This window comes from Drosophila mojavensis, unplaced genomic scaffold, assembly GCF_018153725.1.
Source record: "Drosophila mojavensis isolate 15081-1352.22 unplaced genomic scaffold, ASM1815372v1 contig_136, whole genome shotgun sequence".
Lineage (NCBI taxonomy): Eukaryota > Metazoa > Arthropoda > Insecta > Diptera > Drosophilidae > Drosophila > Drosophila mojavensis.
In genome coordinates, this window is record NW_025318667.1 from 1,875,100 (window position 1) to 1,892,486 (window position 17,387).

The 17,387-nt window shown below is 46.3% G+C and overlaps 4 protein-coding genes across 5 annotated transcripts; 3 read left to right on the forward strand and 1 right to left on the reverse strand.

Annotated features, from left to right (window-relative positions):
• The first annotated feature begins 1,084 nt into the window (after positions 1-1,084).
• Positions 1,085-3,808, forward strand: LOC6585575 (filaggrin). 2 transcript variants are annotated; one of them, XM_002011167.4, is made up of 2 exons: positions 1,085-1,354; positions 1,931-3,808. In XM_002011167.4, exon 2 carries the CDS (start codon positions 2,145-2,147, stop codon positions 3,405-3,407), a length of 1,263 nt encoding a protein of 420 aa, XP_002011203.1. In that variant the 5' UTR covers positions 1,085-1,354; positions 1,931-2,144; the 3' UTR covers positions 3,408-3,808. The 2 variants fall into 2 exon arrangements, with proteins under 2 accessions (XP_002011203.1, XP_032588766.1); XM_032732875.2 differs by lacking the exon at positions 1,085-1,354 and adding an exon at positions 1,677-1,779.
• A 293-nt stretch (positions 3,809-4,101) lies between these two features.
• Positions 4,102-4,740, reverse strand: LOC6585574. The gene has a single exon (XM_002011166.4). It carries the CDS (start codon positions 4,607-4,609, stop codon positions 4,223-4,225), a length of 387 nt encoding a protein of 128 aa, XP_002011202.1. The 5' UTR covers positions 4,610-4,740; the 3' UTR covers positions 4,102-4,222.
• Positions 4,741-11,513: 6,773 nt separating this feature from the next.
• On the forward strand, positions 11,514-12,708 carry LOC6585573 (serine/threonine-protein kinase pkpA). The gene is made up of 2 exons (XM_002011165.4): positions 11,514-11,910; positions 11,983-12,708. Exons 1-2 carry the CDS (start codon positions 11,856-11,858, stop codon positions 12,333-12,335), a joined length of 408 nt encoding a protein of 135 aa, XP_002011201.2. The 5' UTR covers positions 11,514-11,855; the 3' UTR covers positions 12,336-12,708.
• Positions 12,709-14,113: 1,405 nt separating this feature from the next.
• LOC116804585 (adenylate cyclase, terminal-differentiation specific-like) lies at positions 14,114-15,752 on the forward strand. Its single transcript, XM_032732878.2, has 2 exons — positions 14,114-15,338; positions 15,623-15,752. Exons 1-2 carry the CDS (start codon positions 14,218-14,220, stop codon positions 15,750-15,752), a joined length of 1,251 nt encoding a protein of 416 aa, XP_032588769.2. The 5' UTR covers positions 14,114-14,217.
• The last annotated feature ends 1,635 nt before the right edge of the window (positions 15,753-17,387 follow it).

Sequence of the window (17,387 nt, forward strand, 5' to 3'; positions counted from 1 at the left end):
TGAACTGAACTTGGACATGCCATAGAAAAAAGCTTTGCTCGATCTGTTCCATCGATCGACCTATCTATCTCTATCTCCAAAATTGTTTCATGTTATCAAGACTTCGTTCATATATAGATCATACAGCATATAGAGATATACTTCATTCATAGGCCTATTTTTACGAGTTCTCTGTTTCATATCCATCAACTGCTCAGCTCAAGCAGCCAAAGTCGAGTACACTTGAGGGAGTTCACTTCGGGAATTCCTTAACTCACATCACATTCTGTCAATTTGGAGTGCTTTTAGGACGTTTTCCACAGTCTGCTATTTCGCTAGAACAGCCCGTAGAAGCATAAGCAACCCTTCGCAAGGTCTGCGCTGTCGAGCAACCCAACTAGCCCTCGGGCTCAACTGCTTTGCCATAAGTCACGCAATTTCAATTCAACTGATTTTTCGCACCTCATCACGACCCCGCCCCGGGTTGGGTTTCCTTCGCTCTGTTTGTTTTCTTCATATATTTTTGTTTATTTGGGCATAACTTTCCGACTCCAGCTAGCGGCTGCTTGCTGGCATTATTGTTTTACATTATATCATAAACGGATTTGGGTCTTGCTCGGCCTCAGGCCACAGGCCAGTAAAGAAACAAGTTTATGATACCCAAAGCCCGACGCACGGCCTTTTTGCTTCAGCGAAGCTGTAAGTGAAGCGGAGCTAATATGCGGCTACCGACACAAAAGGTCCTTATTCCAATCTGTATGGAATCGACTCAAAGAGCATATTCAACTAGACTTTCCAAGTCTTATAATAAAATATTCTACACGTGCTACAATCGCATCAAACTCTATTGATAATAAACCTGACATGATGAGAGATACGGAGTAGTCTTTGTCTTTGTACTAATCGATCCATCCGTCTACCTAAAACTTAGCTCTTACCTACTCTCTCGCACTCCTTGGCCTATAGTATCGATTCCTTGATCCATCTACCTTCAAAAGCCATCAGTACTTCCATAAACGTAAGTGAACCCTCACTCAACTCTCAAGTCTCAACAAATTAAATTTCAACACAGCAACTTGGTATCGCACAGGCGACGACTGTTCAGTCATTCAATGTCCGTGTTAGTTTTTATGAATTCTCGGTAGAAAAGCAGTTTCGAAAAAAATTTTTCAGAATAAACTTATTTGGTTTTAGTTTTTAGATATTTGAGTAACCCTAAATCTACACAGAGAGGACTTTTTACTTAAACTGATCGAAGGTACAACTTTGGCACGACTGTTAAGAAGTGGTTCACGTTGGTTCAAATGATGACTTATACATAGACTCTAACGGAAGATCTACATTAAGAATTTGTACATAAGCGAAGAATACAACGGTATGTTTCACTTCGATTAAATCAACTCGATCTACACAACACATCTCCACACCTGAACTAAGCCAAGTCAGAGGCTTGGCTTTGCTCCCTGAAGTTGGGGAGGATGAGTCCTAGGCAAAGCGGCTTTGCCTTAAGTCGATTACAATTTAGTTTCAAGTTAGGCCTTCCTGCAATGAATCGAATATGATTGATAAACAAATAATTGGTCGAGGTGGGCTTATCGACTTATCGATGCATAGTTGTGGCATCGATTCCCATTCCGATTTGTTAGTCTCTCGGCATATATACGACAAATTTGTTTTACTCATGGCAGTAGGTTTGAGAACAATGTCAATAGCTAAGTCGAATGCTGTCGTTAGTCGTCCCCAGATCTACGCAAGTGACAATACTAATTCATAAAGAGCTCCGATATAATTTCAACGCAGGTACGTCAATTACAAAACTTTTACCTAGGACCTTTAGCTTCAACCTCTCTTGAAAAGTCGCCGAGGAAAGAAATAGATAGACTGAATGAATATATATGTATATATATACTGATTCCAATCGCTAATAGAGATAATTTGATATTCAATTCAGGTAATACGGCCCAGTAGACGACGAATCAAGCGAGTCAAGCTAATTAGCAACAGTTTATCAGCCGCAACAACATCAGCATCAAGAGGATATTTGTACGCATAGCCGAAGCTACGGATCGCGCCCTGCATTGAATCACAGCAGCAGCAACAACAACAACAGCAATCACTGTAACAACTGCAACAGCAGCAATACAAAGTCCTGCAGCGGGATACAAATGGCGTCGAGTCATTTAGAGCGCAGCAGCGGCCCGAGCATGGGCGGTTCAGCTACTGGCGAACAGGCCCACACTCGTCAACACAGCAGCACAATTGGACAGTCGCAGGGTCAGGCAGAGGCACCGAAACAGGGACATGGTCAGGAATACGGTCAGGGACAGGCACAGGGACAGGAACTAGGACAGGAGAAGGAACAGGGATCGGCACAGGGTAAGGGACCGACACAAGGTCAGGGACCGGCACAGGGTAAGGCACCGGCACAGGGTAAGGCACCGGCACTGGGACTGGGCTACGGACGCGGCGACTCTCAAGCTGGCAGGACTATCAATGTCCCTATCATTAATGGGCGCCTCAGCAACTCGTTTGGCATTGGCGCCGGCAATTTGCCGATCATCTACAGACACTGCTCCGAGTATCAGACGGGGGTGCATGCAAACCTGAATCGCACTCCGCACATTTACAACGTGCGCTCGTGGACTGGCTGGGATGTGCCGCAGCATCACCACCACCATCATCAGCACCTGCAGTTCGTTCATCAGCACCACCAGCATCAGCTGGCACAGCAGCAACAGTTGTTGCACCAGCACCAGCAGCTGGCACGCCAGCACCAGCTCTTCGAGCCGCTGCATTCGTCGCGGTCGCATCAGCTGAATGTGAGCGCACCCAGCTTCACGCCATCCAGTGCTAGAGCTGCTGATGGCGCGGCAGGAGGAGTGGCATCGGTCACAGCAATACCGGCACCGGCTACTGCTGCGACAGCGTTCGCCATGGCGGGTGCTGGCTTTGGCATGGGCATGGGCCTGGGCATGGGCATGGGTATGGGTATGGGCATGCATATGGGTATAGCTACGGGCCGATGTCCGCCCATACAGCTGGTGCCTAGCCAATCCCAGCCGCAGCTACACGCCCAAGCGTTCTCGCACTCGGGCAGCCAGTCGGAGCGCACCAATGGCAGGCGCCAACAGTTGCCGGATCTATTCCAAACGGTTATCAAGCTGATGCGTGAGCTGAACCGTTCGGTTAGCTATCCGGAAATGATTGGCATGCTGTCGATGCGGCTGCAGCGCTTGCCAGTCGAGCTCAAGCGCCACATACCCCACACACTGCACGGCGCCGTTGCCAATGGCTATTTGCGCAAGGATGGCAATTATTATACGCTGCTGTCGGAGCAGGAGCAGAAGGAGATCATGAAGCGCAACCAGGAGGCTGCCAAGCGGGCCAAGGAGCTGGAGAAGGAGCCGTTGTCGTGGCGCATACGTTAGGATCCAGCATTTGTTTAGGCACAACAATCACTCGAAGCAATCTTGGCCGTTGCCAGGGATTCGGAGTGTAGTTCATATGTGTTCATATATGATGTTTTTGTTTCCGCGTTACTTGAGCACCCACAACACCATTCCAACCCCAAACCGCTCCTCCACCCCCTCACCACTCCCTACACTCCCCACCCCCACACTCACCCCTATACAACCCCTCACACACACGCCATGAATCTAAGGAAATGCCAAATTGTCACAAGAATACATATATGTATCTATATATATACACAGAGCGCTGGGCTGTTGCCGAGAGACATTTGGGTATTCTATGAAATTTAAGTTATTCGTTTTAATCGATTTCAATGGGCAAACCCTTCGTGTAAAATAATAAAAAAATTTAAGTTCGATACCATATAGATTTTTATTTGATCCCGACTCATCCTACGCAGATCCCTGGCATCATCACTATAGATTCTTGATCATGCCAGCCCAATGATCATTATTTATAATATACCCCCATGGGATTGGTGATACTACTGTAATTTTCTTTACTTTTTGTAGGCTATATAATTATAGTTTTAGCTGACTCTCGATATGTCAATATCTTTTAAATACATAATAAACATTCACTCCCTTATATCATTTTCCCTAAACAGGTCCTTCAGCCTATCTACCGTAATCAATGGATGACCGAGCTCAACTTTTTTTTGTCTTTTGATGCTTTATCCTTTCATTTATTTTGTATTCAAATATATTCTACAATATCTTCGGTGAATTTGTTAATATTGGTCTATTGAGGGACATCTGATACTTTGGCTATATTATTGCGTACTTTCCTCCTCGGCCTTTGCCTGCTGATTGGCTGATTGCTTGACAGCATCGTCTCGACTCCTGTTGCTATGTGGGGAATCGTAGCGCGATGCATTGCGGTTTTGCTCCCGCGGCTCATTCGGATCCACGCGACTGGGCACAATCGAATAGCGATAGTTCTTAACACGCAGGTACCCATAGATGAGGGCATCATGCAGGTTGACAGTTACTTGCCGCTTGAGCTCTTCATCGGAACGATCCAAGCGCTCCGACACGGCCTCGACGATCTCGTGCTGCGTCAGCGGACGATCCGATTCGGCTACCACCCTCAGGATGCTACTGAATAGGTTTGGTATGAGCTTACGTCGAGGCGCCTGATTGGGACCGTTCGGCCTCATTGTCCTGGCCACGGAAGCAAACAAGTGCCAGCTATCGGAGCAAAAGTCTTACAATATTATTAGCACTGCTTTTTGTATGAGCTAATTTGGGTTTCTGTCAACCTTCCAATGAAAGCATACTGAAAGGATAACTAGATGAGCGCTCTCTGAGCAAGCTGAGTTGATTGACTGGGCATATCGGAGAAGTTGAAGTATAAGACTGATGGCTGGAAAGACGGGTGAGCGGAGTAGCAATGCGGAGATATCGAGATATCCCTCGAAATCTTGGAGATAATATTGGCATTTTTAGCCCACAAAGTAAAAGGCATTTTAGGTTTCACGGATTTTTCACTCGGCCACTTAGGAAATGTTTTAAGAGCAGCGAAAAATATGTTGATTTAGCATTGTGAAACGTAGACAACTTGAGGGTTGCTCTAAAGCCAAATGCCAAACATTTGAGAATTGTGATTACATTGAAGCGAATGCAGGAGACACTTAAAGTGCCGCTCACCCAAAATAGAAGAGGCCAAACTGACTTTGCGGCTGCCTGAAGGGCAGACTAGAAGAGCGGGAAAGAAAACGAGAGAGAGAGAGAGAGAGAGAGAGATACAGACACGCAGATGAAACAAAGATGAAGCAAGCGGTCAGGCTGAGGCTGGTTTATCGATTGGCAGTTAAAGTCGCGCGCCATAGCCAAGATTCGAGGGCAAATCGCTATTTGGCTGTGCAATAAAATGTGAAATGCGGGCAACTTCTCGAGTTGAAACGACAAGGAATCTGCGTCTCGGAAATTTGCATAAAGCAAGCAGTGAGGGCGCGACAGATACAACAGATGCAGATACACAGATACAGATAGAGAGAGAGCGAGAGAGAGAGAGAGAGGGAGGGAGAGAGACGGGGTGGCGGGCGAGCCGCAGCAGCGAGCTCTGAAGTTGACTTGTGGACTGAGCAAACTGGGCAACATCATTGTTATGGTCGTACTTGTTGGCAGTTGCTGCTGCTGCTGCTGCTGCTACTTCTGTTGTTGTTGTTGTTGTTGCTGTTGTGTCTGGCACGTGTCACAGGAAATTTAGATAGCTGCAAATTTCCATTGGTTGTCGCGCAACACAATAACCGCAGCCTGATTGAAATCAGTTTGAGTGCCGGCGCATTTAACTAACAGACACACAATCAAGTAGTATGCGTGTGTGTGGGTGTGAGTGTGGGTGGGTGGGCGTCAGGGTGAGGGCGCGTGTGGTGCAGTCCAGCACTAGCACAAGCGTATTTCGACTTTCCAATGCCTCACTTTCCACTTTCGACTTTTGAGCTGCAATTATCTAAAATGAAAATGTCATATATAGATATATAGATAGATATATAGATGCATTTATGTATATCCAGAACCTGTATAGACATACATCAGTATTTGCTAATTGATCATAGATCAACGCGTTGGCTCTCCCATATACGATTTGTTAACATTTCTGATCCAGGATTACGAATGGAATGCTCCATTCTCGAATATGCTCTCATGGTCGTTCCAGTGGTCGGTGGGGTCCATTGGTGCAGCTGTCGCAGTTGATTAGCAAGTTTTGGGGCGCAGCTTTCACGCATTGCTGACAGGCCAAAAAGTTTTGTATCCATTTCCATTTCCATTTCCAGTTGATGCTATTTGGCTGAGCGCATTGCGTAACTCTCGCTCCCGCCTTAATTATGACTGACAACTGGATGGGGCCCCAGCAGCCCCACAGCACCTCAGCAACCAGGAGCAACGCTGCCGCCCAGCCTGTTGCAAGTTAAACTAATCTGGCGCAAGTGATTAAGCAAAGCCCCCGAAAATTTGTCGAGCAACAATTAAAATCAGCTTTCTCTCCGTCTCGTGCAAACTTTTCCACGCAGCCACAAAAACTAACCCTAAACGCAGCACGCCCTCGCAATTAACCAAAACTTTTGCCGGCTATTCTCACGCCCTATGTCTACCTAGATGCCCTCTGCCCCACAGCCTCTCCCACTATCCCTCTCTCTCTCTCTCTTCTATGATATACGCAATGCATATAACTCATTTTATGTTCAGGCTCAAGTCTTTACGTCTCCCGGCTCCCATTCCCAGTCGGGCTACCAGCGAGCCGTATAAGTGCCTGGTCAGTAACTGCCTTTGGCCACGTCGCGCTGGCGCCATCAGCCCTTGAATGCGCCGTCCCCGCCGCGGGCGCAGACAGTGGCGCCGGGTGGCCATAATTCATCGAAACGGGGGACGTTCAATAACAATTGAAAGTGAAATTGAAAATGATGAAAGTGGCTTCAGGGCCAGCGATACTCTCCTTTTTGTGTAGCATGGATGAATTTGTTTAAAAGCCAACAGCCAGCATACAGACAATGATCTATCGGGCCTGAGACAACCTCTCGCTGACTGCCTGTCTTGCCTCCCGAGTGTCCGCTCTCCGCCTCTCTCTCTCTCTCTCTCTCTCTACAGTCTCTCTTGGGCGTCCATTACAGCTTCGTCATTTCCATTTGAGCTTTCACTGTCAGAATCGCCTTTCACTATCGTTAATACAGATCTACTGATGCAAAAGTTCTGTTTACAGTCTGATTGAAAGAGAACTGGCTCAAAATGTCCGAACTAGTTCCGCACTGACTTGTCTCCTATCGATAGTTCTATATCGTTGAGCTTTCTAAACGTGTAATTAGAAAGAGAACAGGCAGAAAACGTGCGACGTACTTCCGCATATCCCTCACACTTATCGAAACTTTATCGATATTTCTGGTTAGTCGGTATATCGCCTAAGAACTTGTTAATCAAGTTTATTCATACGACAAAATAGTGTACAATAATTATATACTGGCAGCATTACTCGCTGTCTTCAGCCTCTTCAGCCCCTGCGGCCCCATCGGACGAGCACATCAGACGCCTCTGGAGTGTGGGGAAAGTGAAGCTGGCAAGGGCTAGCGCATAATAATGATTCGGGCATTATCCCTGGCAGCTTAAAGCGAAGCAAAAACTTTTCATCATAAGTTGCCCACTTGTTGTTGTTGTTGTTGTTGGTGGTGGTGTTGGTGTTCCATTGAATGGACTTGTCTATGGCCATCGAGGGATTGCAGTTTGAGTGTCGATTTGTTTCTGCCGCCTCACAAGTTTCGCATCGGGCGCAGATTTATAAACGCAGCACGCGATGAACAACAAAATACAACAAAAAAGAGAAAAGAAACTGCAAAAAAAATGAAATAGAGAAAGTTGCGTGCTTTGCTCAAATGGTCAGCTATTGTTGGCCCTGTTGTTGCTGCTCCCGTTGGCACGCCCTGTAGGCGTTACTAATCTAATTTGCCGTTATTGGCGGCCAGATTAGCACGCGCCACATATGTGGATAATGCGTATCGCGTGTGCCCAGCGCCACACAAAGATTCCATTTTGTATTGCATAGCATTTGCCGCACAACAGCAGCCAGCACCACCAACACCACCGACACCACCCACACCACCAGCAGTGCCTCGAATACATTAGTCTAAGCTGTGCAAGTGCAAAACATAATGAAAATGATGTCGGTTTGATAAGATTTTCGTCGAGTGTGTGAATGTGTGTGTGTCTGTGTGTATGTGAGTGTGTCTGTCTGTCTGTGTGTGTGTGCGTGTTTTATTGTATTGTATTAGGCCGCAAGTTATTGGAAAAGTTTGACTACCGAAAGAAGCCTAAAACAATGCCCATGCCAAATCATTCGTATAATAGTTTGCAAGAGCTTGTATAACAAATGTGATATACTCGAAATGCCCTCAAATGATAATAGTTGTTTATGGCTTTTAAAGAGTGCTCAGGTTTTTGTATTGCAATACTTTTTCATCAAGTTTGATTAATCAGTCTGTTATACGCATTTTCCTTAGAGCTCATATTTGACTCGGTTTGTTACTTTTAATCATAAGCAATTGCAGTATAACTGTTTTTTGTATAACAGCATTCGTTTATACGTTAATTGGCATATTTCATGTGGTATAACAGTAGCTCAGAGCTAGTTCCTTTTGTATAAAACTTACTATATATTACCCGCTTCTAAAACTCAATTTGTATAACAGCTCATACACACTGTTATATAAACCCACATCTATTATCAAAGTCGATGTTATATGTATCACCTATTCATATTGACATATGTATCATGTGCATCTGTTATACATAGTCACATATACATCACCTTCTTTATACATGTGGCACAAGTTAACGTATAACACTCTCATTCAGAAGAAATACTCGAAGGAACCACTTAAGTAATTAATTGAAAAAGCTTAAATTTTCGATTTCTTTTTTCCCATTTTATTGCATCACTTTGTTGGCGTATAACAGTTGGTTAGGTCACGCAACATGTGCATCGGCATGGCCATCTAATGGCATTTATCTATCGGCTGGGGCCCGAGCTGTCATGTTCGTACCGGGCGCATTGTCAAAGTGTCAACGCAGCAACTTGCCACTGACAACGCCTATCAAATTAACCAAAACAAAATTGCATTAGGGCTGAAAGTACCAACAATAGACTGCACACAGTACGTGTGTGTGTGTGTGTGTGTGTGTGTGTGTGTTGGCACATACCAAAATTATTCATTGCACAATGCGGTCCAGACAATTTATGCTAATCAACATCAATCGATTTGCATGCCATGCATATGGCCAAAGCATAAAAGCTGACTACGTCCATGGCCCGAGCAACGAACAGCGAGTACTGCCGCCCGTCCATAGATGGAACGGCCGAGCGTTTGAATATGGATTGGACGGGGATTTTATTTTGCTGTTTATTGGGCGGCTGTTGTTGGCTATGCGGCTCGATGGCCATTGCTGGCACTTGTCAATGTATGTATGTGTGCGTGTGGGCTCATATGAATGTTAGAGTGCGCCAAAGTGGACAATCACTGCATATGGGTAATTGCATAAAACGAAGTGGATGGTCTCTCGACCGTCGACGCGTCGGCGACTGGTTGCTCCTACTCTGCTGATGATGCTGCCTGCGACAGCAATAATTTCAAAAAGATTTTTCCCTTCTTTTTTTTGTCGGAGCCAACACGAGGGCAATGACGAAGAATAGTCGCTCTACGAGTGATAACGGAATACCTATATGCTAGGTCGACAAGCACATATTTACAAATTAATTAGACATTTAGTGTAACAGTTATGTTCAGTATAACAGTTATGTTAAGTTTAAGAGTTTTGTTTTGTATAACAGTTATGTAAAGTATAACAGTTTTGTTTAGTATAACAGTTGTGTTTAGTATAACAGTTTTGTGTATTATAACACTTGTGTTTAGTATAACAGCTATGTTGCGCAACAGTAATGTAGCTGTGTATCTGTCTGTTATGTATAACAGTTGTTTTTGTTGTATTTATCGGGTATAACAGTTGCGATTATCAAGTGTATGCAACTTATGTATAACAGTTGTGCATCACATTATTTTATAATAACCTAACAATTGTGTATAAAAGCTGTGTATGACAGTTGTGTATCAAGTATATTAGTGGCACATGTATCACAGTTGCATAATAGTTTTGTTATAATATTTTTGTAAAACAATTTTATATAATGATTAAAAACCTTCACAGAAATGTCCACAGAGCAATCGACATATCCGCTCTATGATTGTTCAGTATAACAGTGTATTCAGCTGCTATTACTTTATGCAAGCTTATCAGCAGCTCTTTGATGCTTTATGGCAATGCCATGTAAAATACCACTGGACGTTACAGCTGACGAGCTGCATGACAGCTGCATAGAAGAGTCTTTATGTAGCAAACAGCATGACAATTATTGAGTAATCAAATTAGGTTTGTGCGAGTACGAATCGCAGCAGCTGGCTGCGCTGCCTGGCCAACGCACGCCGAGGCCGAGGGCAATACCGAGCAATGCAGCAACTAATTAATTCACCCACTCGCTGAGCCGCCGACCCGCCATTTTGTCAACCACCACCTCAGCCAGTGCAACGCATAGCAGTTTGCAGCTCATGCATGTATGTATGTGTGCGCACATGCTGTCATCGCGGCCATCATCGTTCTCGTCCGCATCATCATCGTGCCATTCATTGTCATCCGCTATAGCCAAAGGTATTCCGGAACATGCTCATGAATTTGGACTGTATGCCAAATGAGCCTGGGCCAGCTGCGGATTCGGGCAACTAGTCATACATAGCGGTACACGTATGCGCAGCAAAAATAAAATCCGGTAAAAATTCTGTTCTGTATGGACGTGTTGGCTTTGGTCTGCCGAACTTGGAACACCCTTACCATAGGCAAGATAGATTGTCTATGAAATTTGGTTATGCAAAATAATATTTTGATAATGATAATGAATAATTATCATTGATGATAAGTAGTTAGACAGAAGACAATGAGAATGATGATGATAATGACAATGAAAATACAAATGACAAGTATATGCATTAGCAGAGAATGTTAGGAAAGTCAATGCGAATCACAATGAGAATATTATTGCTAATAATGGTTAATGATAATCACAATAACAATAGGAATGACAAAGGTAATGACAATACCAATGATAATGATAATGATAATGATAATGATAATGATAATGATAATGATAATGACAATAAAAATGACATTGATAACAATGATGATAGTAATAACAATGATGACAATGCAAGTGCAACCTCAATGCATCGACTTTATTAGCTTAGATAGCCCTGCATCAAATAGGTAACACTCCTTGAGCTGTTTACAGGGTATTGCGGCAGCTCAGATTGATGTGCGAATTCGAGTTTGATTTTCGCTGTTTGTGAACAATTTTGTAAATCTCGCTTCATCGCAGAGTGGATGGGGCTGGAGCTCCATTGGACTGGGTAATTGTGTAATTGATTAGCATTCAGTGCTGGGGGCCAAAATGCCAAAATGCCAATATGGGTAAGCGGTCTAGTAGGCGGGCGACTGACAGGTTTGAGCAGCCGAAACTGAGGCAGCCATGAGCCAACATTGGAAACAAACTCTGAGATCAGTTTACACGGAGTCGATTTTCTATTTATATTGCTCGAAATTGTTTTTCAAAATTGTAGGAGTTGTGCGCCACCAAACAAGAATTGCACACAAGCAACAAACATTATTGATTACGAAAACAACACAAAAGACAGCAGACCACATAAATATATAGCTACATATGGTCTATGTATATTGCGAATATATATATAGGCATATCTAGATATATTTATATATACAAGTGTATATATATAGATATATACATCATCCAAATCTTATTGTGAAGGCACGGAACGCAACGAAGTAGACGAGGGTCAAGCGCGCACCACGACCATGTTGCTTAAGGATCAGCCATCATTCAAGGAAGTGGCCAAGGTGTTCATAGTAGGTGAGTAGGCAGGGGGGCGGGTTCGGCATGAGAGCCAATCGGGCGACTAATCGATTGGAAACCATTCGACAGGCTTGGCACTGCGCTCCTATGTGTCAAACGGCGATGGAGAACAGCGCAGGACGTGCTTTGGGCACGAGCTCTCGCGTCGCATCTGCATGGCGGCCAATCGTCACCGGGCCAACAATCGCCATCGCTTGCTGAAGCTCATGTCGCCGGAACGCCTAAAGGAGTACGAATTGAGCAACAAGACTCGGGCACTCCAGCCACAGCCACTGCCACTGCCACAGCCACAGCCACAGCTACAGGCGCAACCACAGCCACAGCCACAGGCGCAGCCACAGCCACAGCCACAGCCACAGCGCGATCTCAGCCAAAAGACTCGGGAATTTGCTGCCAATACAAATCGGAATACCAAGTTATAAATGAGACACTCGAACATTAGGTTAATACAAGTTTTTGCATCGTTTCGGAGGAGTTTGGAATACATTGGGTGGGCTGGCGGATCTTTGGCTGCGTTGCAATTAAGCAAATCATACTATGGAGTTGTAATTTGAAACATCCTCAAGCATGGGATATCTGCTCAACCGAAGCATCCGGCTCGCCTCGCAGAGCACACAGCTGTCATCACGGCCAGTGTTGGCGCACGCTGGCCTTTTTCGAGCTAACTCAATTCGGTTAGGGACAGCTAAACTATTTCGACTTTTTTGTTTTTCCCCATTTGAACTAACTAATTGTATGAGACTTGACATATAGTAATATCATTTAATTTCTAGTATAACAAATATCTGCATCAAAGTCTGGCTGCTCTTCTTCTTTAGCCTTTTTATAGCCGCTGCTGTGACAACAGTCGGCAATGAACTTCAATGCTGCGCTGCTGTGCAGTCCAAATGCTGGCTTAACACATCCTGCCAGGATATGCGCCCGAGTGGCCAGAGGTGTTTGCACAAAGAGCGAGCGAAAGAGAGAGAGAGAGAGAGAGAGGGGGGCTAGGCTAAGGCTAGAGACAGGGAACTGCTGCAGTTACTCGCTGTGGCATGCATGAGCATTTGCAAAGCTTGTGCTGCTGCATTGTTCCTGCCTAATTGTGTGCAAGGACAAGGCAGAGGCAGGACAGGCAGCACACCGGCTGTCTGCCTGGGTTAGGGCTGCCACAGCAGTTGCATAATTTCTGCAATTGTCGCAGAGCATAACTTGGCAGCAGAGCAGCCCACTTGCAACTTCAGCCGGCACCCGGGGCCAGGTGGGGCCGGGTGGGGGCTGCTGCACCTGTGCCCCCGAGCATCCTGTGCAACTTGGCCAGCAACATTGCCACAGCTACAACTTCATTTTGAGCATTTCGAGCAGTGCACTGCCGGCTGCCAACTTGGGCAACAACTTTTGAGTGTAAATAATTGTCAGGGCACAGGGCTGGAAAAAATAAGAGAAATGCACACTAAAAAACAAAACAAAATACAACCGCAAAAATTCTGCAGCAGCTTCACAAGCAAATGCCTTTGTTGCTGTTGTTGTTGTTGTTGTTGTTGTTGTTGTTGTTGTAGCTGGAAAGTGTTTTCCTACTTGGGTGCTCAGCATTTATGGATATTTATACGCTTCGTGCATTCACTCGCCCACCGACTGCAGCTCCAATTAGTCTATCGCTCCCTCTCGCTCACTCGCTCACCCGCTCACCCGCTCACTCACACTCTGTTATTCGCTCACTCTTCCTCTATGCCACGCTGTCCGTCAGCTGGCCATCTGTTAGCAGCAGTCCGCAAGAACTCCGACATAACTGAATCACACACAACACACACACACACACACGCAAGTGGATTACATGAGTGCGACAGCTGAAACTTTAAAAGTATTGAAAAGTGCTTGAAACTGTAGAATGCGGCTTTTTACAACACTGCTCGCCAGCACTTGTAATAATCATTATTTTTGCATGAAATGCAGCAGAAGCTGTAATGATATGAGATATAACTGTGTAGAGTCTGTGTGTGGATGTCTGCTTATGGAACTTCTGTTTCCAGAGCTTTCCTTAGGCCTCTGTCGTCTTCTTCTTCCCTACAAATTCCCATTCTCATTTCTAATTGCCGTCTTCATTGCCACTGTTACTACAGCTTTCTCTCTTCCTCTCCTCGTCTGTTTGGCTTTCCATTAAATTTCGCCCATTCACAGGATGCGCTGCATTAACTGTCATTCGTTGAATTACGTGTTCATTCGAGCTGCCAGTGGAGAGCTGAAAACTTTTTCGCACTATTCAGATTGTTATATTTTTACTGTGTTTTTTTTTTATACTTTTTTTATTGTATTGATTAAAAAAATATGGCCGAGACCTTCCGTCTGTTGAAACGCTCTACTCTCAATCCGGGTGCCCAAGTTTTTAAGCCACGTGGCGTCGGCGTAGCTTTTGATACCAACAATTTGCCGCATCAAACTCAAGAGCAGCTAAATTATGGTACTCAGGCTTTTGGTAATTGGCAAGTGGTGCAGGAGCTGCTGCCGCCGCCGCCGCCGCCGCCGCAGCAGCAGCAGCAGCAGCCATGCGCTTTGCATGGCAATGGCAATTGGCTTCAAGTTGGTCCGCGGCCATCGCAGCCGCTGTTACCAGTGGTGCAGCCGAATCAGCTGAATTATGTTGTGCCAGGCGACAACAATTGGCAACAGCAGCAGCAGCCGCCGCTGCCGCCAGTGCAGCCACCGCAGCTTCAATATATTGTGCACCGTCCCAACAATTGGCTGCAGATTGCTCCGCATCAGCAAGTGCAGTACGTTGTGAATGCCGGCAGGAATTGGTCGCCGCAGTCGCAGCAGCAGCAGCCGCAGGAGCAGAATCAACAGCAGCCCAAGCAATTTGCTCGGGTTGCTTATAGCAGTTGGGCGCAAGCAGCTGAAGCGCAGCTATTGAACGAACAACATTGCACTAGCGATGGCAACGGCGATAACAACAATAATTGTCAAGAATTTCAGGAGGAGCTGCAGGAGCAGCCACTGGAGGAGCAGCAGGAGAAGGTGGAGGAGGAGTGGCAGAAGGATCCGCCGTTCAAGATGCCTATCGGATGCAGCTGGCAGCAAATTGTTCAGGAGGAGGAGGACCAAATACAACAACAGGAGGAGCTAAAGAAACAGCGGCAGAAACCGGAGCAACTGCAGCTCCAAGACAACAACCAAGTGCAGCCAATTGCTGAAGAGCAGTTGCAGGAGCAGCAGCAGCAGTTGAAGGAGCCGCAGTTACAGCAGCAGCAGTTGCAGCAGCAGCCATTGCAACAGCAGCAACAGCATTTGCAGCAGCAGCAGTTGCAGGAGCAGCAGTTGCAGCAGCAGCCATTGCAACAGCAGCAACAGCATTTGCAGCAGCAGCAGCAGCAATATCAGTACCAGCATCAGCAACATCATCAGCAGCAGCTGCAGCAACAACAGCAGTTACAGGAGGAACCGCAACAGCAGTTGCAGCAACAACAGCAGTTACAGGAGCAGCAGTTGCAGGAGCAACAGCAACATGATCAGCTGCAGGTGCAGCAGCAGTTGCAGGAGCAACAGCAACATCACCAGCTGCAGCTGCAGCAGCAGCAAGAACACCAGTTGCAGGCGCATCAGCACTATCAGCAGCAACAACAGTTGCAGGATCAAAAGCTGCAGCATCAAGGTGAGTCGCTGTCGCAGTCGCAGCCACAGCCGCAGAAACAGCTGACTGCTCCGACCGTCATGTGGATCCCCATTGCTCCGGTAGCTCCAACGTCTACTCAACCTTATGTACTCGTTCGGCCCATTCCACAATATCCGAAACAGCTGCAACAGTCGGCGTCCACATTGCCGCCGACACAGTCGAAAGTGCAGCTGAAGCGCGATCAGAGGACTGACCATCCCAATTACTATCAGCAGCAACAGCAGCAACTGCCGAACAAGCAGCCACTGCACCAGCAGCAACAGGAGCAATATCAGCAACTTCAACAGCAGCAGCAACCTCAAGAGCTGCAGCAACTTCAACAGCAGCAGCCACTGCAACAGCAGCAGCCACTGCAGCAGCTCCAGCAACTTCAACAGCCGCAGCCACTGCAGCAGCTGCAGCAACTTCAACAGCAGCAGCAACTTCAGCAGCAGCAGCCACTGCAGCAGCTCCAGCAACTTCAGCAGCAGCCACACGAGCAACAGCAGAAAAATGCTTATCCACAGCAGCCGCACCGTTTCCAATTGTCACGCGCCTTTCAGTCGCGCACCCATGAGTTTTCCCACTATCAGCCCGATCAAATGCCGGGTTATCTAGGGCAAAATTTGTATAATGAACAGGCAGGCGGCGACATCGGTCAGCCGTCCAAGTCGCTGGCCTACAAGCCAAAGCAAGAAAATCATGACCAAATGCAGCAGCCGCCGCCGCCGCATATGCAGCAGCAGCAGCTGCAGCAACACTTCCAGCAGCAGCAACACTACCAGCAGCAGCAGCAGCAGCAGCAGCAGCAGCACTATCAGCAGCAGCAGCTGCATCAGCACTTCCAGCAGCAGCAGCAGCAACACTATCAGCAGCAGCAACACTGTCAGCAGCAGCAACACTGTCAGCAGCAGCAGCTGCAGCAATACTATCAGCAGCAGCAGTTGCAGCAACACTTCCAGCAGCAGCAGCAGCAGCCGCAGCAATATGAACCGGATCAGGCGAGGAACGGACATCTAAACTCTCTCGCATACAAAGCAAAGCGTAATCCGAATGTCAATATGGATACCATATACTACACCAATCCGGTTCACATCAATGGCTGCCGGGAAGCGGCGCCAGCAGCATCCCTTTTGGCCCACTGGAACGATAATATTTTGGGCGCGCTGCTCAGCCTGATGGCGGAGCACGGCAATCCGCTTTCATTTGCATTCATACTGACCCAACTGTCCGTGCGTCTCGGCTGTCCAGAGGAAATTGTCAAGCGCCTGGCCCCAAACGCCATGTATGAGGCCTCCAACAAGGGCTACGTCCGTCGCGTCAACGGGTGCTACGTGCTCAGCGTAGATCCGTCTATTGTTCAGCAGCACCTGCTCAAGTAGCAGCAACGAATGCAAATTATTTTAGTTAGTAGTTTATCATTGTCATTCAGTCGGGGTCTTTGACTCCGCAAAAAACAGCTCACTTTGCTCCCAACAGCAACAACAACAACGACAACAACAACAACCACAACAACAGCAACAACAATCTGGTAAATCATCGCGTCCTTGACTACTTTTTATATGTGATTTATAATTTTTATAAAAAATATAAAATAAAGGCTTACGGGAGAATCGAATGATGTGCTGAGGGATTTGCTAAGGGGACTTTAAAATTTGGTTAGAGAAGGCCAAGTATGGGCCATGTGAGTTCTTATAGAGAGAGAAGGGATCGTAAAGCAGGCTAGAAAACTTTAGCCGGGGTGTTGCTCCACTAGGTTTACTAAACCAGCAATTCGTCTTAGCTTATGCTCATGCTATCGATGGCTTTAACAACTCCAATGCGGCAAGCAATTGCAGCCGGGCTATAG

Coding starts and splice junctions, on each gene's coding strand:
- LOC6585575 (XM_002011167.4), top strand. CDS start 2,145: ATGGCGTCGAGTCATTTAGAGCGCAGCAGCGGCCCGAGCATGGGCGGT.
- LOC6585574 (XM_002011166.4), bottom strand. CDS start 4,609: ATGAGGCCGAACGGTCCCAATCAGGCGCCTCGACGTAAGCTCATACCA.
- LOC6585573 (XM_002011165.4), top strand. CDS start 11,856: ATGTTGCTTAAGGATCAGCCATCATTCAAGGAAGTGGCCAAGGTGTTC. Junction 11,911..11,982: donor GGCCAAGGTGTTCATAGTAG/GTGAGTAGGCAG, acceptor ACCATTCGACAG/GCTTGGCACTGCGCTCCTAT.
- LOC116804585 (XM_032732878.2), top strand. CDS start 14,218: ATGGCCGAGACCTTCCGTCTGTTGAAACGCTCTACTCTCAATCCGGGT. Junction 15,339..15,622: donor CAGGAGGAACCGCAACAGCA/GTTGCAGCAACA, acceptor TTGCTCCGGTAG/CTCCAACGTCTACTCAACCT.